The sequence below is a fragment of the Danio rerio genome, chromosome 17 (assembly GCF_052040795.2).
Source record: "Danio rerio strain M-AB ecotype USA chromosome 17, GRCz13ab, whole genome shotgun sequence".
Taxonomy (NCBI): domain Eukaryota; kingdom Metazoa; phylum Chordata; class Actinopteri; order Cypriniformes; family Danionidae; genus Danio; species Danio rerio.
The window spans coordinates 14,543,734-14,568,178 of record NC_141037.1 but is presented as its reverse complement, the minus strand read 5'-3'; the positions used below and the strand labels follow the sequence as shown (position 1 = coordinate 14,568,178).

The 24,445-nt window shown below is 39.7% G+C and overlaps 2 protein-coding genes across 8 annotated transcripts in view; both read right to left on the bottom strand.

The window, feature by feature from the left end:
* LOC147833028 (uncharacterized) overlaps positions 1 to 24,445 on the bottom strand; it is a 425,349-nt gene that overhangs the window by 243,795 nt on the left and 157,109 nt on the right. The gene's annotated exons all lie outside the window — the stretch shown is intronic.
* On the bottom strand, positions 5,246 to 9,466 carry LOC147833029 (uncharacterized). Its single transcript, XM_087290176.1, has 2 exons — positions 7,232 to 9,466; positions 5,246 to 7,152 (listed from the first exon to the last, which is right to left on the bottom strand). Exons 1-2 carry the CDS (start codon positions 9,105 to 9,107, stop codon positions 6,974 to 6,976), a joined length of 2,055 nt encoding a protein of 684 aa, XP_087146302.1. The 5' UTR covers positions 9,108 to 9,466; the 3' UTR covers positions 5,246 to 6,973.

Here is a 24,445-nt window from a genome sequence, read left to right as displayed (position 1 = left end):
CCTGTCAAATGCTATTTTAAATTTGCAGAACAAAAAGTAAAAACTCATGATCAACACAATATTCTTCCACTTTTATATTTTACATTTTAACATCAGTTGATATTGAAAAAAGAAACACTGGACAATGGACAAACAATTATTGATGCATAATTTATTTTAACTTAGATTTTCATTTTTCTCACTGTGTTTTTCTTTTAACCACAGAACTACTAATGAATATCAGCTCCAAAGCTGTTTTACCAATCACAAGAACTCAGGGCAAGCATGTATACAGTAGCAAGTTGGCATTAAAACTTATTTGACACCAACATTCCTGAGAGGAAGTTGCATTCTGTGTGATGGCTCCTAAGTTGTTGCACTAACACCGGTAAATGGCACATTGGGACTGACTGTATTCACCAAGTACATCCCAGATAGCAAAATACACTCGGGCCAGTTCCGGCTAGATTGTCGCCTGCCGGAGACTAACCCCTCGGCCCAACTTCGGCTGCCGGACTCGGGCCGGATGCCTGTGGACTCACTGCCCGATTCCGGCCCGAATCAAGCGGGCCAGATGCGGCGGCCGTAAGCGAGCCGACGCTGCGCATCCGCGCCGGAATCGGCGCGAGGGTAATGTGCGCTGCGGCCCGGAGCTGGCGCGACTCCGTATTTATACACCTTATAAAACCTTTTGGTATTACATTGGTACTTGATATATGGTATTACAACCATTTGAATTTATATAACAGCAAACACAGGCTATAATGTAAACACAAAGTGTAAGCACTGCGTTTAACCTTTGAATAAAGTGCAAACTGCATACATATTCTGTAACGAAAATAATCAAGACAAATGACAAAATAAATAAATGTTAAACGTTTATTGATTGCATGAAAAAAATAGTACTAAAATTTTATAAATAATTTTGTAGTGCACAAGAATATCAATATAAAAACAACAATAAAACAACACAATAAAGACACACAGAAAGATTTAAACAAAAAATCTAAAAATTACACACAAACACAGATGTTTTTTAAAACAACCCTGTTTTCCCAATAGACTTAAATTAAAAATTTGTAAAAAACAGCTAAATTTTATATAAACCTAAATATAGAAACCAATTTAAGATATAGCAAGAAACATCTTAAAAATACCAATGACAATCCGTAAAATATCCAAGTCAAACTTGTAAAAAGTACTGCAGAATTCTGAAGAAACATCTTGAAACATTTTTTAATAAAACATTAAAATAATAATAAACAAACAAATATATATATATATATATATATATATATATATATATATATATATATAATTGCAGAACAAAATCAAATTGCACAAACAGCAAGACATGAGTGAGATGATTATAAATTTCATATATATACACGTCTTGTGCAATTTTATATTTATAATTTTATTTGTATTACGTTTATTAAAAATGTATCAAGATGTTTCTTCACAATTTGGCGCACACACATACATACATACATACATACCATACATATATACACACACATATATATATATACACATATACATATATATATATATATATATAAATGCAAATGAAAGAAACAAATTGTTCAAGTATCAGGGAACATCCTAATACACTTAAAATGTTGTTTAAAAATTAAAACAAAATAGTGATGTAGACATTTGACACATTAGCTTTCTCTTCTTTCTTCCTCCATCCCTGTCAGGGGCAAGTTGTAGCTACCTTGTAATGCATTTTTCCACTTCTTTATCAGTGGCGTGGTATGGACATTTGTCCTCACTCCATCTGTGATTAAAAGATAAACAGATAATTAGTAGTGAACAAGTACTAATGTAAAAAAAAAAGAAAAAATTAGGAAAAAAGTAGGCTACCTACGAAGCAAAAAAAAAAAAAACTATAAAACAAAAAAAAAAAACTTAAAACACTTTGAAATTAGCAAGAGCTTGAACTTACCAGTTTCTTCATTTGTTCGGGCTGCTCCTTTAGTTGATTTTCAAGCTTTTCCAAATCAAATTGGCCAAAGGAAGGTCAAATGTGTTTACATCTGGAATTTCATCACGTCTGTTTTGGTTTTGTGAGAATCAGGCCCAGCTGCTGCTTTATGACGTTGCATGATTTTAAAACTTCAGTCAGTCGTGCTAAAAAAGAAAAATAACAGATTAGTATAAATCAACCTGTTGCTTATTCTCATACAACTTCTGTAAATACAACAGTGGGTTAGACACTGCTGATATTCTCTAGTTGATCTTTACTTTCTAGCTGCATTAAACCTTAACAAATTTAGTGATGTCTTCAATTCTTACAAAGACACCACGAGATGCAATAAGTTCTGTCTTGATCTCAAACTGCACTAGAACAAAGACTGTAAATGTTCATAGGTGTACTGCAGGAGTGTCCAAACTTTTTGGGCCGAGGGCCAGATGCAAAAAAAACAAACGTTGTCGCGGGCCAAATTTTACATACATCACACAGACATATATATATGTCTGATATGACATGATATATATATACATGATATATATATATGACATGATATATATATATATGACATGATATATATATACAGTTGAAGTCAGAATTGTTAGCCCCCGCTAAATTATTAGCCACCGTTTATTTTTTCCCCAATTTCTGTTTAACGGAGAGTTAAACATTTTTTCCACACATTTCTAAACATATTAGTTTTAGTAACTCATTTCTACTAACTGATTTATTTTATCTTTGCCATGATGACAGTAAATAATATTTGACTAGATATTTAAGACACTTCTATACAGCTTAAAGTGACATTTAAAGGCTTAACTAGGTTAATCAAGTTAACTAGTCAAGTTAAGGTAATTAGGCAAGTTATTTTATAACAATGGTTTGTTCTGAAGACTTAAGGGGCTAATAATTTTGACATTAAAATGGTTCATAAAAAAAATTAAACCACTTTTTATTCTAGCCGAAATAAAACATAAGTCTTTCTCCAAAAGAAAAAATATTATCAGACATACGGTAAAAATGTTCTTGCTCTGTTAAACATCATTTGGGAAATATTTAAAAAAGAAGAAATAAATCAATGAGGGGCTAATAATTCAGACTTCAACTGTGTGTAGATAGACAGACAGACACAGACAGACAGATAGATAGATCATAACAAGAACTGCTGCTTAATTGAATGCATGTAATAGCGACACCCGGTGGTTATTTATTGAATTACGTTCATTTTTGTATAGCGGGCCAGATTCTATTGATATTTATAAAAAGCCTCGCGGGCCGTAGTTTGGACACGCCTGGTGTACTGGAATGTACAGTATCTGTGTATCTTGATGGTGGTCTTAAGTTTTCTGCCATAGTCATTGATGGTGATGTGACTTGTGGTGCTGCATTGATTTCTGAAATCTTCATACCTGCCTTTTATCCAGCCTCTTTGTTCCAAGTAATTTTTCTTCATCACGGTATAGATGTGTCTATACTGTCCCTTAATCAGATACATTTACAAAACAAAACATCACTTTAGTATAGTGCCAGGGCAAAATTTACAGGTTGTAATAGATCAATGACATAATGTTGACAGTATGTGTTTAAAATAATTGCAAACAAACCTGTTCTGTCTTTAGATGTATGACAGGCGATCATCATCCTCATCTGTCTACCAGTCAGAAATCACAGTTGCGTGTGGATGTTTGAGTCGAGCTTCCTCATATGCATCTATAATAAAACATCACATTGTTGTTAACCTCCCGTAAAGAAAAGTTCAAACCCTGAAATACTATCAAAGTTAATTAATGCATATAATACCTATAGTGTAAATAATCAGTCCACAGAAGGTTGCACAAGATTTATTCGGAGATTCATGCAGAGTGACAGCCTTATGAATCTGAGACATAGATTTGTAAGATGGTCAAGCACATGCATTATTCTGTACCCATGAAGATTAACCTACCATTGTGAAAAATGTTTGATGATGATAGCCAATAACAATAAACCATTTCAGCTGTTTGTGAACCAATTAGTAATGTAATGTCTGAAAAGCTCAATCTATGTTGAAAATGTATCAGCAGTTTACAGCTTATAATGGACTTTTAGCACACAACTATAACATGCCTATTCACGTTCAAAAGAGTGTGCCATTGACTTCTTTGGTCGTGATGTGCTGCAAAATGATCTCACTAACCTTTGTTAAACAAGAACAATAAGACTTAACCAACAAATATTGTTACCCATTCATTTAAATCAGAATTTATCACTGTCAATAACATAAAAAAACATTAAAATCTGCTTTAAGACGTTCAGTTTTACATTAACTGACCATTACAGCTTGAACAAAAGATATAATTGATTCACATAGGCTAACACATATGAATTTAAGTGCAAAGTAATATATTTCTCTCGGATAATTTAAAGAGAATAGTAAACAGTCGAGTTTCGATCATTTTCGTGACTAACTGCATAAACAAGATAAACAATAATATTTTATTAATCCAAAACGATTAGTTTTTATTTACACATAATCACAGAATTAATACTGTTGGATAAGTATACGCCTGTACAATGATTTTTTTCAACATCCACGGTACTTTATAATGTTAAATCAGGAAAAAAACACGTTTTGCCAAGTTAGTTAATGGATTCGTCTACAGAAACTTTCTTTAACGCAAAGTTAGCATACACACAAATTCGTTTCATGTTTCTTTAAAATAATTAAAATAGTTTTCAGTTACTACACACGTTACAATCTAACATTGTGTAAAAGGAAAAGGAACTTTCAGACGTGTTTGTATCTGTTAGCGTTAGCATACATTAGCTCCAGTCGTGTTTCTTAAAGCAAGTTACATTTCGTATCAAACTGTTTTAAATTACTAAACGCTGTTACAACCAAACACCGTGGAAATGTTTTAAGCTCTAAATTCGCTAATTATACAGAACACAAGCAGTAAAAAGCTTACCTTTCTGACCGGACTCCACGTGAAATGTTTGAAAAACCAACCCTTTTCTTCTTGTGATCTTCGTGCCATGGTGGTTGACAACCAGCTTTTTGGAGCATTACCGCCACCGTCTGGATTGGAGTTTGGATCAGGAATTTAGTAACGCATGTGTTTATTATGAAACCAACTTCTGCTTTAAAAAACTGTCAGCACAGGAGCGTGCTATCTCAAAAATAAGCGAATTTTACATAGTTTTTCTCTAGATGACACGTATAATCTATTTATAAATAATATTGTTTTGTTTGCGTCTAAACATTGCGACCATCCACACTAAATATTCTTTTTTTTTTTTTTTGCTATCGTACCATGAATATTTTCTCAAATTATCATTAAACGTGGAGCTAACAGATTACTAGATAAAATAAGAACTTAATCGGTTGCCATCAGCCGAGTCCTTGCCAGAAGCGGCCAGGATATGGTTGACCGGAATCGGGCCAGTGCTTTACAGCCGCATCACAACCGCATGTGCGCGAGCGAGCTGCGGGCCGCACTCGGCCCGGATAACACTCGCCGATGCCGAGTCGGAGCCGGAGGCGCCGAGGGGCAGCCGAGCTCGGGCCGATTACTGCCTGCTATCTGGGATGTCACGGTTGTGGTGGGGAAAAGGAGCGAGGACTCAAGTCCAAAGAAACAATGGGTATTTATTAATAATAAAATAAAAATAAAAGGCAAAACAAAACTACCCCGAAGGGGAAAACATGAATACAAAGGCAAAAACAAACTTGACAGGGCTGGCAGGACTGGCAGGACAAGACAGGGCTGGACACAACAAGACAGGAAACTAGCAACGACGAACTGACAAAGGACTGAAAACATGAGGGGGATTATAAAGCAAAAAAGTAAATTGAAACACAGGTGAACACAATTAACTAAATATGGGTTAACAAGGAGGGTGGGACTAGACAATAGACGGGAGAGCGCATGACACAGAGAGACAATACAAGCCATGCGCTCACATAACACAACACTGAAGCACACGACAAAAGCACGTGACCAATGTAAACACCGAGCCATGTGCTTTGACAAAAGACGCAAGACACGAGCACACGATGAATGAAAACACTCACCATGCGCTCACATATGCAGCATGCATGCTTCATCCCAGCGCCGACCAAAACCGAAACCAACAAGACTGAGACGCTGGGAATGAAACACCATGCTGCTGACAGACGAAAACACAAACACGAGTACAAGAGCGCACGCGTCTGAGGGACGCAGAGCGCGCGCGCGGCCGCGTCAAGCAGAAGCGCGCACACTCTGCGTACACCCACGACGGCGCGCGCGCACACAGAGACAGAAACAGGACCGGACATGGGTAGTGTCAGAGCTCTGCCACCAAAACAAGAATTTACAAAGACCAGAGTGGCAGAACCCTGACACTAGCCCCCCCCAAAAGGGACGCCACCTGGCGTCCCTAAAGGGAACATCCAACAAGGTACAAGACAGACAAGAAAACAAAACAGGCAACATCAACAGACACAAGACAGGGGGGTGAACAGGCAAGACAACATGAAGGGAGGGAGGGAGGGAAGCCAAGCCAGACCCAACAAGACAAACAAGGGAGGGATGGGAGGGCAAGACCAGGGAGGATCAGGAGGGACAGTCCAGGGTGGATTCAGTGGGTCGGGGGCCCCGGCAGGGAGCCAGGGTGGAGCCGGAGGGTCCGTCCAGGGTGCAGGGAGGGAACACCAGGGAGGAGCAGGAGGGACGACCCAGGGAGAGTCTATCAGGGGAGACAAGGCAGGAGGTCGGTGGGGAGCCGGCTGAGCTGGAGGCCTGTGGGGAGCCGGCTGGGCTGGAGACCAGAGGGGAGCCGGCAGGGCTGGAGACCAGAGGGGAGCCGGCAGGGCAGGAGACCAGAGGGGAGCCGGCAGGGCAGGAGACCAGAGGGGAGCCGGCAGGGCAGGAGACCAGAGGGGAGCCGGCAGGGCAGGAGACCAGAGGGGAGCCGGCAGGGCAAGGCGTCGGGCTGGGACCGGCAGGACGAGACGTCTGGATGGGGCCGGCAGGGCAGGGCGCCGAGCTGGGGCTAGCTGGGCGAGACGTCTGGGTGGCGCCGGCAGGGCGAGACGTCTGGGTGGCGCCGGCAGGGCGAGACGTCTGGGTGGCGCCGGCAGGGCGAGACGTCTGGGTGGCGCCGGCAGGGCGAGACGTCTGGGTGGCGCCGGCAGGGCGAGACGTCTGGGTGGCGCCGGCAGGGCGAGACGTCTGGGTGGCGCCGGCAGAGCAAGGAGCCGGGCTGGGGCCGGCTGGGCGAGACGTCTGAGTGGCGCCGGCAGGGCGAGACGTCTGGGTGGCGCCGGCAGGGCAAGACGTCTGGGTGGCGCCGGCAGGGCAAGGAGCCGGGCTGGGGCCGGCTGGGCAAGGCGTCTGGGTGGCGCCGGCAGGGCAAGGCGTCTGGGTGGCGCCGGCAGGGCAAGACGTCTGGGTGGCGCCGGCAGGGCAAGGAGCCGGGCTGGGGCCGGCTGGGCAAGGCGTCTGGGTGGCGCCGGCAGGGCAAGGCGTCTGGGTGGCGCCGGCAGGGCAAGGCGTCTGGGTGGCGCCGGCAGGGCAAGGAGCCGGGCTGGTGCCGGCAGGGCAAGGAGCCGGGCTGGTGCCGGCAGGGCTAGACGTCTGGGTGGTGCCGGCAGGGCAAGGAGCCGGGCTGAAGCCGGCAGGACAAGACGTCTGGATGGCGCCGGCAGGGCAAGGAGCCGGACTGGGACCGGCACTGAGCTGCGCTCTGGGGCTGGAGCCGACACTGGAGGGCGCTCTGGAGCTGGAGCCGACACTGGAGGGCGCTCTGGGGCTGGAGCCGACACTGGAGGGCGCTCTGGGGCTGGAGCCGACACTGGAGGGCGCTCTGGGGCTGGAGCTGACACTGGAGGGCGCTCTGGGGCTGGAGCCGACACTGGAGGGCGCTCTGGGGCTGGAGCCGACACTGGAGGGCGCTCTGGGGCTGGAGCCGACACTGGAGGGCGCTCTGGGGCTGGAGCCGACACTGGAGGGCGCTCTGGGGCTGGAGCCGACACTGGAGGGCGCTCTGGGGCTGGAGCCGACACTGGAGGGCGCTCAGGGGCTGGAGCCGACACTGGAGGGCGCTCAGGGGCTGGAGCCAGTATGGTGGAGGAGCCCTTTCTCCTCCTACGCTTCCTTATTTTTGGTGGCGGGAAGCTGGCCACCTCTTCAGACACTGCTGGGCACTCCACTACCTCTGAAAGTGTTGCAGTGTCTGTTTCGGGCACCTCGAGGGATGTTGCTGCCGCCAGGGTGGTTGCTGGATGGGCTGCAGTGGGTTCAGTCACCTCTAGGTGGGTGACAGGTGAGGAGGGCCCGTTCTTCCTCCTCCGTCTCCGTTGGTGGGTCATCGGAGGACTGGGGATTTGGCAGTCTGTGAGCGGGATTGGCGGTGGGCCAAGGGGAGGCAGGCCACCGTCTCCCTGGCTGTGGTACAAATAGCTCACAAACTGCCAGAATGACAGTATCCCCAGCATCCCCATCTCCCAGGCCTGAAGCGGGCTGTTGAGTCCAGCATTGAAAGCCTCCTTCAGTGCTGTGGTGGTAAACTCAAGCCCCTCTGCTGCGTAGACAAACTGGTAGGCAAACTCCTTGACTGAAGATTCCCCTTGATGAAGACCAAAGAGTTTGCCCAAACGTTCCTTCTGCTGGCATGCAGAGGGACGTGAACTGGGAGATGAGAAAAGGAAGATACCCATATTTCTGCTGAGTCCTCTGTTATGGTCAGTTCGTACTGTCACGGTTGTGGTGGGGAAAAGGAGCGAGGACTCAAGTCCAAAGAAACAATGGGTATTTATTAATAATAAAATAAAAATAAAAGGCAAAACAAAACTACCCCGAAGGGGAAAACATGAATACAAAGGCAAAAACAAACTTGACAGGGCTGGCAGGACTGGCAGGACAAGACAGGGCTGGACACAACAAGACAGGAAACTAGCAACGACGAACTGACAAAGGACTGAAAACATGAGGGGGATTATAAAGCAAAAAAGTAAATTGAAACACAGGTGAACACAATTAACTAAATATGGGTTAACAAGGAGGGTGGGACTAGACAATAGACGGGAGAGCGCATGACACAGAGAGACAATACAAGCCATGCGCTCACATAACACAACACTGAAGCACACGACAAAAGCACGTGACCAATGTAAACACCGAGCCATGTGCTTTGACAAAAGACGCAAGACACGAGCACACGATGAATGAAAACACTCACCATGCGCTCACATATGCAGCATGCATGCTTCATCCCAGCGCCGACCAAAACCGAAACCAACAAGACTGAGACGCTGGGAATGAAACACCATGCTGCTGACAGACGAAAACACAAACACGAGTACAAGAGCGCACGCGTCTGAGGGACGCAGAGCGCGCGCGCGGCCGCGTCAAGCAGAAGCGCGCACACTCTGCGTACACCCACGACGGCGCGCGCGCACACAGAGACAGAAACAGGACCGGACATGGGTAGTGTCAGAGCTCTGCCACCAAAACAAGAATTTACAAAGACCAGAGTGGCAGAACCCTGACAGTACATGTACAAGTTCAACTGTGATGGATACATGTATAAAACCGCTAATAGAACGTAGAGGATTTATTCACCAAAACTGGACAATAAAAGATTGTAAAAATAGTATTAGTATACGTTTCTACAGCAAAATTCAGATGGTAGGTCAGAATTTGACATCAACAACATAATAGTATGGATCCATCATACCTCGTTCAGGCTGGTGGTGGTGTAATGGTGTGGGGGATATTTCTTGGCACACTTTGGGTCCATTAGTACCACCTGAGCATTGTGTCCACACCACAGCCTGAGTATTGTTGCTGACCATGTCCATCCCTTTATGAATAGTGTACCCATCTTCTGATGGCTACTTCCAGCACGATAACACGCCATGTCATAAAGCGTAAATCATCTCAGACTGTTTTTTTTTTAACATGACAATGAGTACACTGTACTCAAATGGCCTCCACAGTCACTAGATCTCAATTCAATAGAGCACCTTTGGGATGTGGTGGAACGTGAGATTCGCATCATGGATGTGCAGCCGACAAATCTTCAGCAGCTGCGTGATGCTATCATGTCAATATGGACTAAAATTTCTGAGGAATATTTCCAGTACCTTGTTAAATCTATGCCACATTACGGCAGTTCTGAAAGCAAAAGAGGGTCCAACCTGATACTAGTAAGGTGTAGTTAAAAATAAAGTATTGCCATTTTTTTCCCAGAGATGGGTTGCAGCTGGAAGGGCATCCGCTGCGTAAAACATATGCAGGATAAGTTGGCGGTTCATTCCGCTGTGGCGACCCCAGATTAATAAAGGGACTAAGCCGAAAAGAAAATGAATGAATGAATGAATGAGTAGTGCCATTTTACTCTGTTGTCTATTAAATTTAATAAGTATTTTCATCTCTTAGTTCACCTTAAAGCACCTTCTAAAAATGTGTGGATAAACGTAGTAAATTTGATTGTATAGATCTGGATAAACAAACAAACTAAACTTTGCATGCAGCACTAAAATGCTTGGTACATAAAATGTATGTAATATGTTGCACTTCTCTGCCATATAGATATTGCATATACTATTATCATGATAACAATGATTTTATTGCTACATACAGTGCAGCCCTACGCTTTTAAAAAGAGGGTTGAAACAAAAATCCCACTCTTTCATGATCAATGCAGTCGCATCAGGCCGTAGTGTCCCAGTGGAGCGTCAGATGATGGGTTTAAGACCCGCTCTCTACATCCGCAGCATTTCTCTTGTGTGCATCAGAAGAGAATAATGCAATGACATTCACTGCACCTCCATCGCCGACTCTCTGCTTCCACTGGGAGAAAACATGCAATCTGACTCAAAGTGAATATTTACCCTGCTGTTCCCACTCTCTAGCTGCAAAGAGTGGGCAGATCTGGCATTTACACCGTCGGCATAATGCACTCCACAAATGTGACATGCACACATTTAGATGCTTTAATTATAGACTACCATTCACTCAAAAAAAACAAGCTAGCAACATGTGTTGACCAGTGCATTAACACTGCGATTTACATTTCTATAATGCTTGTCATTTCATTTCATGTCTGATGGTAGCAGTAAATGATGTGCATGGCGTCGCGTGTGTCATTGAACATGGCATTTTGAATGCAGGTGGTGGTTTTTCCCAGGGGTCAAATGGTGGATGCACGCGAACACATCCGTCTGTGTAATGTGTTTGGACAGACAGTGTCAGACATCGCTGTCCTTTGTGGCAAAATGAGCTGATCGTGCATTAACACATGCCGAAACCACAGGATGCGACTGGGCTGAACACAGCGCTGGATGTTCACAAATCAATCCGGACAAGGGGGAAAAAGTGTTTATGATGAGATTCTGGTGCAGGAGGAAGATTGAGTGTGTTTTGAAACGGAGTGAGCTGCCTCTGTGTGTGTTGTCAATAAAAGGCATCCTTACTAATGCTGAACATCAAAAGTGACAGGTTGGAGATGATGCTGCTTGTGAGAATTAATGGTAACGGTCAATCCAAAATGCCACACAAAAGTTCATTGACATTCATAGTTAATGCCAATACAAGCATGTCATGGCACATACTGACTGTATTTCATATTCAGTCACAGAAAGTAGTGGTCCCCAACTTTTGTATCACTGCGGACCGGTCAAGGCTTAACAATTTTACCGTGGTCAGGGGGGCTGGGGGTGGTCTGGTCATGTAGGTAGATTGTGAGGCAACCATCAACCATTGTGATGGCTCATCAGAATGACAAGCTGAAAAACATTACTGCAATTCAGTTTTATGTACGAAGAAAAGTAAAAAGCACTGCAGTGTTTGTTTGAGATACTTAGAGTCTGCCGAATACTTAAGATGTTTTAAAATGGGTGCGCCTGGAAGGTATGAGCTGCGCATTGGAAAAAAACAAACAGAAAGGATGCGGTATGTGAATGGCCGCTGTCATTTGCGATCTCCAGCAGTTGATCTTCTTGCACAGACATGGTGGATTCAGCTGATTTTTTGACGAATGGGTTGAGGATCTATTTCTTGGCAGTTCATTGGTGCTTCACTCAAAATAAAAGATCGTTCAGACTCGCATAATAAATAAAACATAAATAATTAATAATTTCTTGTGCAAACCAGTAGCAATTGATTCATGGACCAGTACTAGTCTGCGGCATGGGGGTTGGGGACCACTGGCAAAAATTGTAATAAACACAAAATTCAAATAAAATGACTTCTAAAATGATACAAAATTCTCTAAAGTGACTTATAAAATAAAATAAAAAAATAAAATAACATGGAAATAAATAAATTAAAATAACGTGAAAAAAAAATAAAATTAAGTGAAATAAAAAGAACATGAAACAAAACACAAAATTTATTTAAAACTCATTTATAAACTGCAAAATATAAAACAAAATGAAAGAAAATAAATTAAAACGACATAAAAAATAAGAACGTGAAACAAAACACTTTTAAATGACACACCACATTTTCAGTTTTGGGTAAATCGCTCCTTTAAACCTCATTATTTATATTTTTATATACATTTTTTAAATATGTTTAATAAAATAAAAAATATATAAATAGCATGAAATTAAATAAACTAAAACAGCACAAAATTATTATATAGCCCAGTGGTTAGTGCACTGACATATGGTGTGGTAGTGCTCTGTGGTAGTGCTCTGGGTGCTCTTCACTCGTCAACCTACTGTCCTGTCAAATAAAGGCAAAAATGACAAAAATAAATATCTAAAAAATAATACTTTAGCAAAAAATACTAAAAGAAACTAACAAAAACAAAAACATTTCCTTCTTTCTTTTAAATGACATGCCACTTTTTTTTAAATATTGGGTAAATCATTCCTTTAATCCAGGGGTGTCCAAACTCGGTCCTGGAGGGCCAGTGTCCTGCATATTTTAGCTCCAACTGGCCTCAACACGGGCGAGGCAGTGGTGCAGTAGGTAGTGCTGTCGCCTCACAACAAGAAGGTCGTTGGGTCGAACCTCAGCTCAGTTGGCGTTTCTGTGTGGAGTTTGCATGTTCTCCCTGCCTTCGCGTGGGTTTCTTCTGGGTGCTCCGGTTTCCCCCACAGTCCAAAGACATGCGGTACAGGTAAATTGGGTAGGCTAAATTGTCCATAGTGTATGAGTGTGTGTGAATGTGTGTGTGGATGTTTCCCAGAGATGGGTTGCGGCTGGAAGGACATCTGCTGCGTAAAAACGTGCTGGATGAGTTGGCGGTTCATTCCGCTGTGGCGATTAATAAAGAGACTAAGCCGACAAGAAAACGAATGAATGAATGGCCTCAAAACCTGCAAGTTTCTTTCTAGAAAGCCTAGTAAGAGCTTGATTAGCTAGCCCCGGTGTGTCTGATTGGGGTTGCAACTAAACTTTGTAGGACACCGGCCCTCCAGGACCGAGTTTGGACATCCCTGCTTTAATCCTTATTAGTAATTTTAAAAAAAATGCAAAACATAAATAAGTTTTAAAAACTGACAATTTTATTGATTTTAAGCATCATGGCTCAAAGTAGCTCTTTAAAATGTAGGAAGTGATTTAAAACCCATTCCATTACGCACAAAAATTAATGGCATATTTACATTCCTTTCTTACTCCTTCAAGACAGAAACAGCATTAGACCAAATAAAAACCATCAAAGCCAACAGGTCTAGAACCTATAGTCAGACTTATCCAATATGGCTGCTCAATTAAGTTTCGTTTCAGCAAATGCTAAGATGATTAGTACAAGTTTCATTTGCATTTCTTTTAGAAGAATGAGAATGACAAAGAGCAGTATAAGCAGACCCCCGGAGAAAAATACGAAATTACATGGCAGCTCAGTTTGATTTAACCTCACATCCTGGAAAACCTATTATGCTATATGGCTGTTTTTCAAATATGATTTAAAGTCGACGTGTCTAAATTGTCAGTGCCTACTGCACCACCGCTGGTGCCAGGGTTTATAATTGCAAAAAGGAATAAAGGAGCTCGTGGGATTGTTCACTTCCGCATTTAGCAAAGTATATGGGGATCACAGCCAATTACTTTCCTCCCTACCAATTTCACTTAAAGCACTTCAAAGTGAACACTGCTCACTGGCTCCCTGAAACACCAAGAAACTCAAGCGCATGGCTCAATTTTTCATGTTTTTTTTTTCTTCTTCCAAATGGCCCCATTAAAAAATCAGGAGTGATTGTATGACACGAACATTAAGGTTCTTTATTCAAAGCCTGGGATGTTGGAGTGATCGTTTTTGGGGTTGGATCTGGCTGAAGATTAATGTGTGCTTTGTTGAATATGCACCATCTTCTTAACTTGATGCCCACATCAGGTTATCTTGTCCACAGCTACTTTGACTATTTTTAGGCACAGAAATAACTCCCTTTCAATTTACCTGCAATCTCTCTTGCAGACGCTAGCAAAGGTTTTTCAAGATGCTGTATATGTTTTTCACCCTTCTAAGACATAAAAATACCATAAAATGTTTGATATTTATGAAGCTTGCAAAATAATCATACTTGCTTATCTGAAAAACTATGCAGAAGTCAGTCATTCTTTCTTGAAAATGTGTGTTACATTATCATGAGACACAAACCATTCACGTGGCCTCCATTTCCCGGGTGAGTGAAATTATATACTTATATACCATATTTATAAATGTTTTTGTATTATTTAAGATGATTTAACACATTTTTTTTCTCTTTAGACCTCTAATGCACTTCTGAAAAAAATTGATTGAATTGAATTTGATTGATTGAATTAATTGAATTGAAAAGAATTGTTGTCTGAAACGTTGTCATACAGTTTTATGCCTGGATTCCATCAACAGCCTTGCATTTACTAACACAGACTATATTTGAAGTGTTTGGAAGTAATTCACGCTTTCCTTCTGTAAAAAAAAAACATCATAAAACAATGTTTAGTGTCTCTATGCATTACAACAGTGCTTTTAAAAGACTAAACACATTATTTATATAGTGTATAAGCAAGCACAAGTGGTCAGAACACAAACGAGTCACAGGTGGGAAGTATTAAGCATTTCTCCCAAAGAAAAGCCTGTCTAAGCAAAATACTAGCAGGTGTCTGTAGCTCCGCTCGTGCTCCACCTCTTTGCCCTTGTTTGGTACTGTATCCCCCAGTTGGTGTGATGACGCGTTAACAAAATGACGATGGTTGGCCACGCCTACTTGTATCTTTTTTTGGGTTCTTCAGAAACCTATGGGTGACATTACAGATACTACATTTATATCTTTTACAGTCTATGGGTAGGAGTAGACTAGTGGTGTAACGGATCACAAATCTCACGATTCAGATCACATTATGGTGTTTTAGTCATGGATCAGACCATTTTTTGTATCAGTCAAAAGGGGGAGGAAACAAATTCAATATGCTTTCTATTTATTACAAAAACAGTACTGCAAGAATTTTTGGTTTAAACAAACATAACTTAGCACATGTCATTTTACTAAAAAATAAAATTAAGAAATAATCAGCAGAACAAAAAATAAATATTAAAATATTGAGGACTGTGAAAAATTCACTGTTACTCCTACTGTTGCTGATAATGCTAGCCTAAATATAGAAATCTAAATCTAATATTTATTTTTAGTCTTATTTTCAATAAATGATTTAGTTTCACACATAAAACGTCATGTTTCATTGCTAGATGTATCATTTTTAAAGAATGATTCAGTGGCATATTTTTTATGGCTGGTTGTCGAAAGCTATTGGGTAAATAATGTAAATGCTGCCTACAACGCTCATTTTTGAGCATCAAGTTTAATGCATATGATGGTGATTTTAATCTTTACCATAACCATCAGTGGTTTTATCTTAACTATAAGCTGTTATCACAGTACTTAAGTGTTATTTGACTGTTTGTAACTTCATGACTAACTCAAAAGACTAAAAACTGAATCTCTTTCTTGATTTTTGCATGTTTTTCTTTTCAAATAGAGATTTAAATGCAGCGATTCGAAGGATTAATAAACATGCAAATCACCATCATCATTTAAAATTTATAATTTATGTTGCGTTAGTGATGGGATCCTGATCTTAAATGATTAATCATGCAGCTTACACTGAATGCAATAATGCAGGTTAAACAAGTAGTGACAGAAAACACCTTTAATAACTTAAGAAAGCCACCACATGCTGAATAGCCAACCACAGCTTCTTCTGTCGTTATAATATTTACCAGGAAATCCTAAATGCTTTCACACATGTGATTTGAATGACGCGAGAGTCAGCGATCGGTACCCGTTTAGTAAAGTTAAAAAAGTATTAATCAGCTGGTCATGTGTGTGCTGAACCGTGGGTTGTGATCCGTATAAATCATGCATCAACCGTGATTCGTTCCAGCCCTAGAGTAGACATTAACAAAACACAATTTAATGGGTAATTTAATAAAGAATTATTTTTAAAATGTCTGTTTTTACATTACTTTATAGTTGAGTTTAGGGTTCGGGTTGGGGTAGAAGGTAATAAAATACAATTAATTGGTACTTTCATTCATTCATTCATTTTCTTTTTGGCTTAGTCCCTTTATTAATCTGGAGTTGCCACGGCGAAATGAACCGCCAACTAATCCAGCAAGTTTTACGCGGCAGATGCCATTCTAGCTGCAACCCATCTCTGGGAAACCCATTTATACACACTCATTCATACACTATGGACATATTAGCCTACCCGATTCACCTGTACCACATGGCTTTGGACTGTGGGGGAAACCAGAGCACCTGGAAAAAACATAGTCGAACGCAGGGAGAACATGCAAACTCCACACAGAAACAACAACTGACCCAGCCGAGGCTCGAACCAGCAACCTTCTCGCTGTGAGGCAACAGCACTTATTTACTTCCAGCAGCAGCTGTATACCTTCTAGCAACAACCAAGTGATTCTTTTGGTTCACAACAATTATAAGTTGTAGCGCCAGATTATTATCCTGTGAAATCTTGTTTTATACCCTTTAAAAAGCTTTGTAATGGCCATTAATGTGTTTTAAAATATGTATTTCATGTACTGTTCTAGTTAGCCTACGTGCTGGCATATTATGCATTTATAACAATTAGCCTGCTAGCTGATCTTATACATTACACATTTGAACTTGTAAATAATATGCAAGTACAACATGCTATATACACATACAAATTAGGGTTTTCACGATACTGGAATTCAGTGCAAATCGATACCGTCATTTTAAAAACGTCCATTTCCTGCTACCATTTGAGTGCTGTTAAACAGAAATGACTGTGATTGGCCTTGAAGGTCATCAGTTCACCGAACTCACCCCAGTTTACTGAGTGCAATCACAGATACAGGAGACACTGGAGCATTTTGAAGACGCCATTCATCAGTGGATTGCTTGCATGTCAGCTTATAGACAAAACCAGCTAATCAACATGACTTTAAAATGCTCCAGTGTCCCTATATCTGTGGTTGCACTCAGTAAAAAGAGGTGAGTTTATTTGTTGAAACGGGTCGGGCTCGGACACAAGGTACACGAGCTCGGGTAGGGTTAAATTTCTTGAGCCTGATCTAAGCTTTAACTCTCGCTCCTTTTGATGTCACCAATCTGGCAACCTGTGTATGTGTCAAGTCAAATAAGGAGGAGTCACATGAAATAAATAAATAAATAAAAAACCTCTGATATTTTGAATTTGGACTAATATCCAAATATCTAGCTCAATCCCTAGGTATCAATTATATATACATTAAATCAGCCAAGCTTTTAGCTGCACATCAAGCTGTACTACTTTCTCCAGATTTCGTGTCTGCCTCTAACCTCGTCTGTTAACGCTGGCTGTCTATCTTATGTTAACTTGAGTCTGCACACTGTAAAACGGCAGGTCTCACGGCAGGTTAATAACCGCCTTTCAAATAACACTGGAATCACTGCTGTGGCCTGAAAATACCAGGCCACGTTTATGTGACTCATCAGGCTGGTTTTAAAACATAGAGAGCTGCAAGCCAAGACATGACAAGATTTCAGCAACGTGGCTGTCCGCACCAGACACCACATGACAGAACATTAGAAACATTTAACTACCAGCCATTAATTGGGTATCGTTTGGGGTTATTTCGATACCGGTTCTAAATCAATACTTTTAAAATGGTAAAACGGTGCCAAAACAGTGCCTGAACCTACTTTTGAGCCACAAAATTATGGTGGATGAGAAAAATCGTTTATTTGACAAAATCTTTTTAAAAATTATTTTAATGGAACAATATAATTAAAAATTAAAGTAAACATCAATTCATATTTTATTTGAATTACATTAATATATTTCCTTTGATCATTTGTTGGTTAGCATGAATTTACGATTTGCATAATTACTAATGTAATTATAAAATTACATTAGTTTACTAACCTGTGGAAAGGCTGTCATTAAAATTACTTAACTCCTTTTTTCTAGGGTTGGGGCTTGTGACTATGTTTACATGGTTATCAGTAATCTAATGATTTGCCTTAATCTGAATAAGACAATAATGTGATTAAGGTGTTTACAAGAGTTGCTTTTTGAATGTTTCTTTCATGATCCCATCTTACATATTATAGTACACAGATCTAAGAACTCTGCCTTCTGCCACTTTTCCAAATGATCAACTAGAAGTCAAGCTATTATTTTTGTTACTCTTACAACTGGGATCAATGACAAGACTTGTTAGGTAGTGTAATAGCTCCTCCTCTTTATAAAAAAAAAAAAAAAAAAAAAATCAATAGCATTTTGCTCATATCACAACTCTGCCAGTAAGGTTGAGCTTAAGTTCAAGCAAATCAAATGAAAAGCAAATAAGACTCTTGAAGGGGTAGGACATGTCAGATACAATATAGTTTAGTTTAGTTTAGCTTAGTTTGATTTAGTTTAGTTTATTTGTTTACATGGTCAATGCACATTAATAAACATTATAAAATGTGCCAGAATTAGCCAAGAATGACTATTTTTCATCTGTAGACCCCTTACAGAATGGTAAAAAGTCACACCTAAAATAGAAGCACAGCATTAAACATGAAATACACTTTCATATATAAAATACAGATAAAAAAAGTAAAAAACAAGAACAGACTAATGGCAGCAGAAGAGGACAAAAAGCCAAAGACAACAATACACATGTGTCAAGAATACAGTATGCTGATTTACCAATAACCAATTTTTAACATGAGATTGAAAAGAACGAAAAGTGAGTGATCTGCTAATTGTTGGTGGGATGGAGTTCTGATCCTTAGCAGCTTTTACTAAAAAAACCGACTGACTGAATTAACTTTTTTTGAGAAGAATAATACAGTCCCCTCTTTCGCCTCCTCTAGTAGTTCGGTGAGCAGTCGTTCTAATAGTTACAAACTGATTTAATATAGCATCTGATTGAATAGATTTTATAAGAAACTGGAGTATGAGCTGACGTCTAAAGAAATGATTGAACCTTTTATGCTGAGACCACAAACAGCAAGCTCTGTATGTTTATATTTTCTAAATAATTTGGAACACACAGCCTTATAAACATCTTTTAGACTAAACACAGTGATACCAACACCTAAAAAACATTATTTTAGTTTCACAGGAACTTTAAACAAAGTCTTTTTAAAATAAATCCCTATGAGAACAACAATTCTGAAACTGGTGAGTTCTAATAAGGGAAGAAGTCAAGGAAGGACAGAAAACGATATATTTGTAACTCCCACTTGTACTAATTTGAACTAAGTTTACCAAACTGGGATTAGGACGAGTGTCAAAACATTAGTTAGCGAGTCTGCATCGATAATGAGCGTGTGGTCAATTATCACAGTGTATTCACTCATCAATTCAGTCCACAAGCCCACAGCAAACCGTCCAATTACTGCTGAAATGAAGGCTGCCTAATGGTGAGTCCAGCCAAATGTTTGAAAACATCAATGCTGATGAGACTGCTGCAAAAACAAACTTCACCAACTGAAAGTTTGTCAGTGGATAACTTCCAACATGAAGTACTAATGGACGACAAAGGATCTCAAGAGATTCGTGACTTTACAATTTTTAGAAAAGGTCAGATTTCCAAAGTCCTCTAGCAAAAGAGAGAGTGAAAAAAAGAAAGCAGAACATTTCAAATGTCCATTTGTCATTGGCGGAAAAACACCTGGAGTGTGAACGTGCTCCTTTTTTAACGTCTAGAATATTAATGGACTAATGAATGGCGAATTTCACACCGTGAGGCTGATTTCATGCTATACGTCCTCCAGCAATGCCAGCCTGAACACTAAAACCCTCTTTTATTTCAGCAGTAGAAACGCTGCGTCCTCCTGACTGTTTGACTGCCTTCAATATTTTATAAAGACGGATCTTTCAGAGTAAATGGAGATGGTTGATAACGTTGATGTTTTTTTTCCTCGCACCGTGCGTGTGGTGATATGAAACCTGACATTGGCTGATGCTGCAAAGCTCAAACTCTTTTGAACCGTTTTTCCTATAGTTTAATAAAATATGTGCAATGCTACTGCCAGAACTGAGAGGTCTGATTCAGGCCATTAATGTCTGCTTGACTGGCGCAGAAGTGCGATCACATGACTGCGCTTCTCAACAGGAAAACTCTGTTGCCCTCCACCGAAAGGTCACCTTTACCAGGAGGAAATCATCCAAGCTTGGTAACAGGAATTAAAAAGGACATACTGCATATTATTCTCCTCATAAAACATAATAGCTTGAAAATACAGAAGCTGAAAATGTAGGAGTGAAGTTAGTATATCATACTGCACAGATACAATATTTGACCTGTGTGTGTGTAGTTGCTAGGATGTTCAGGATGGATGTGAGTTTGTATTTTCTACACTCTAAAAATCCTGGGTTCCACACAATCGAATTGTGTTGCGACAACATTAAAAAATTAAGTTAACATTCCATTTTATAAATTTAAGTGGATTGAACATAAAACAATTAAGTTATGCCAAAACAACTCAAGAACTGTGTTGTTTCAGCCCATAGATATATACATAGATATCACATACTGACTGCATGCGTCAACAGCGCCGCCGCATTTGAACAGTGCTCCCAGAACAATTGTCATTCAACTACACTGGTCAAGACAGTGTGCCAATCTGAAGATGCTGGACTTTAACGCTGTGTACGAGTGTAGTAACGGGCAAACAAAGAAAACAAAGCATAAAGGCAGAACATGTCATATAAGATTTAGGTTTTTAAGTTTTTGTATGTTACAAACTTTTGTGCTCAACAAGTAACGTCATTGATGATAATACAGTCTCTTACTGCACTGACCATAAGACAACGTAGCACCTTATTTCACCAAATACTAGGCTTATGCTTGTTTTGTAGAATAAAATAAGCAAACAATGTAAATGAAATATGATAACAAGACGCTGCGCTGCCAGAAACTTCTACAACTACATTAGCAGGACGATGAAGATGAAACCAGGATGAACATTTCAGCAAATCAAAGATCCAAAACACAGATAAGGAAACTCTCAAATGCTTTCAGAGAAAGAAAATCAAGCTGTAGAATGGCCCAGCCAATCATCTGACTTGAATCCAATAAAAAACACAAAATAAAGATTCAGATTTGATAGACGAGACCCACAGAACCATCAATAGTTTTACACTCTGTTAAAGTCTGTAAAAAATCTCAGCAGTTCATGTGACTTAATTCTACCTATGAGAGTCGTCTTTAAGCTGCCATCACCAAAAAGCTTTTTATATAAAGTATTAAATACGTTTCAGTAGTCCAGTACTTTATCTTAGGGTGCTTTCACATCTGTGGTTCTGTTTATTTGGTCTGGACCAGGGGCAACAATTGATACATTGTAGCAGTTTTCTGCCATTTTTGGATCCTTTTCATACCCCACTGTTTGCTTTGGTCAGAACCAGTTGAAAAGAACCAAAATGCAGTCATGTGACAAAATACAGATCATTTATTGGCCAGATGTCATCGAAAGTATTTCCTGAACTACTTTTCGATTGGTCAGAATTAACATGCGGGAAAATGCTAATAGAAATCCCGCAAGTAAACAAATTGGCAGACACAAAATGTCACTTTTGAATATGGAGGGATGACTGCCCTGGCTGATTGTATCCCTGCTCACAGTATAGTATATAGTTTGTATACATCACTTTAGACAAACTCTACATTTCGAGAATGAAGAGCGGCTGTGGCTGGAAAACAGTGTTTTACTGCATTGCAAAAGGCGAAGAATTAGTTTAGCTAAACTACGACATACAGTAGTCATCTTCCGGCAATATTACCAACGATCCATCAGGTAATGTTTTTCCCTCCCTCTCTCTCTCTGTTTAAAATTTTTGGTAAAGTGCTGTCAACAAATATTTTTCCTCCACATCCCATAAGATGGGACAGCGCATCGGACTATGGTAAAAAAAAAAAAGTACCAGAGCTAAAAACTGTTAGTATGAGCGCTACTGAATACAGACGGCCAAGAAATATGTACTAGAATAATAATAATGAGGATGAATGATGGAAGTTATTTTTCAATCAATAACCTTCTGAAGTGTAGTTTATGCAGCACCTCCTCCTCCAGTCTGGAACATCTGGAAATATTAATAACAAGATAGCGTAGCAGAATTAATTGTACTTTCACTTTAACATTGTCATTTAATTAAGCTATTTGTCAATACACTTGGTGTGTCGTTCCCCTGATGTTTGCAAACATGAGCAATTTATCCCAGTAATAACCCTGGGACAGTTTGTAATGAGAGATAAACACCGGTGGTCCTGTGTGCGCCGCTGTATCTCTTGGGGCTTTCAATGTTTGTGCTTTGACTAACTGTTCTTATAAGATCTGGATTAACCACTTAGCTATTTGTCAACTGCTTGTATATGTATGTGTATCTATGACTGTATATGTAAACCTGTATTCATCATTCCAATGCCTTACGTTTAAATAAAAAAGGAAAAACCTACAGCAATAATAGAAGCCTTTTTTTTGGTTTGTGGACGGCAAAATTTTTTTTTGGTCCCACTTTGTTGAAATCAGAAATAAACATTGATGCTTTTTTTGAATTTGAATGACAAAAAGTCAAGACAACATCTAGGTTTATATTGCTTTAACTTCAATCCAGGCTCATTCTGAAAACATACCCCTACATACACTTCTGGAGAGCGCCAAATGCATCCCAGGAGGTTCGTACTGGCTATATAATTCGCAATCTCCAGAAATGTTTATAGGGCTACGTTTTGAGAATGAGACTATGTTGTTAAACTTTTAAAGTTTAATGAGTTAATTGGGTTTCAACTTAATTTTAGAAATACATATACAAAGTTTAACTTAAAATTTTTAGTTAGTTTGATTCATCCGAAAGTCAGAAAGATTTGTTTACAGTGTTTTTACATGATATAGTCTTCCTACAGGCGAATAATTTAACATGTCAAAAGTAACATTTATATTATACATAAAAAAGATGCATTTAAATTTGAATACAGGTTAAGTAATATAGAATTAGGTTATATTTATTTTACGTTGTCTACTAAGTAATAATAAATAATTTCAATAGATTTACTAAATGTTTGGGGTTAGAATGTGGGCTAGGTTTAGGGTTAGAAGTGTGTAATTATAAATAAATATAGTAAACTACACAAAATAAAGTAAACTACACAAAAGTTATTATAGTTTTACTTATATATGTACTAATTATGCAATTGCATAATCAAAAAACACAATATGTTTACTTTAAAAAGTGAGTAAACCTGTTACTTTTTAGGTCAAAACTTGACTTTTCTTGTTAATTTTAATAATTGCTTAATAATTTTAAGCCAACTAATACTTAAAATGATTAACTAAATTGACTAATAAAGTTCAAATTATGACAATTATGTTAAGTCAACTTAACAGTTCCAAAGTTATGCCACAGTCACACTAGAGTTTGTACGTGTGAAATTCTGTGAAATTCTGTAGTACAGCGCTGCGAAAAGGGGCAAGACTAAACAAGATGATTAGACATTAAAAAAGTGAGCGATTGATCCATATTTTAAATTTCTGTCCAGAGAGGTCATGTTTTGATTCTCAAATGGTCTCACCCGATCATGTCAAGCAATTTCAAAAGTCAGAGTTCTCTAAGCTTGAACTTTCAAACACAGCGAATTACGAAACTTTTCGCAAGTGCTTGCGTTTCCGGTCTGATGCATTTGCGTTTGTCTATCTATCTATGTTTCTATTTTATCTATCAGTCTATGTATCAATCAATCAATCAATCTATCTATCTATCTATCTATCTATCTATCTATCTATCTATCTATCTATCTATCTATCTATCTATCTATCTATCTATCTATCTATCTATCTATCTATCTATCTATCTATCTATCTATCTATCTATCTATCTATCTATCTATCTATCTATCTATCTATCTAGCAGGGGTCAGCAATCTCGGTCCTGGAGGGCCGGTGTCCCTGCAGGGTTTAGCTACAACTTGCCTCAACACACCTGCCTGGGTGTTTCAAGTATACTTAGAAAGACCTTGATTAGCTTGTTCAGGTGTGTTTGATTAGGGTTGGAGGTAAAATCGGCA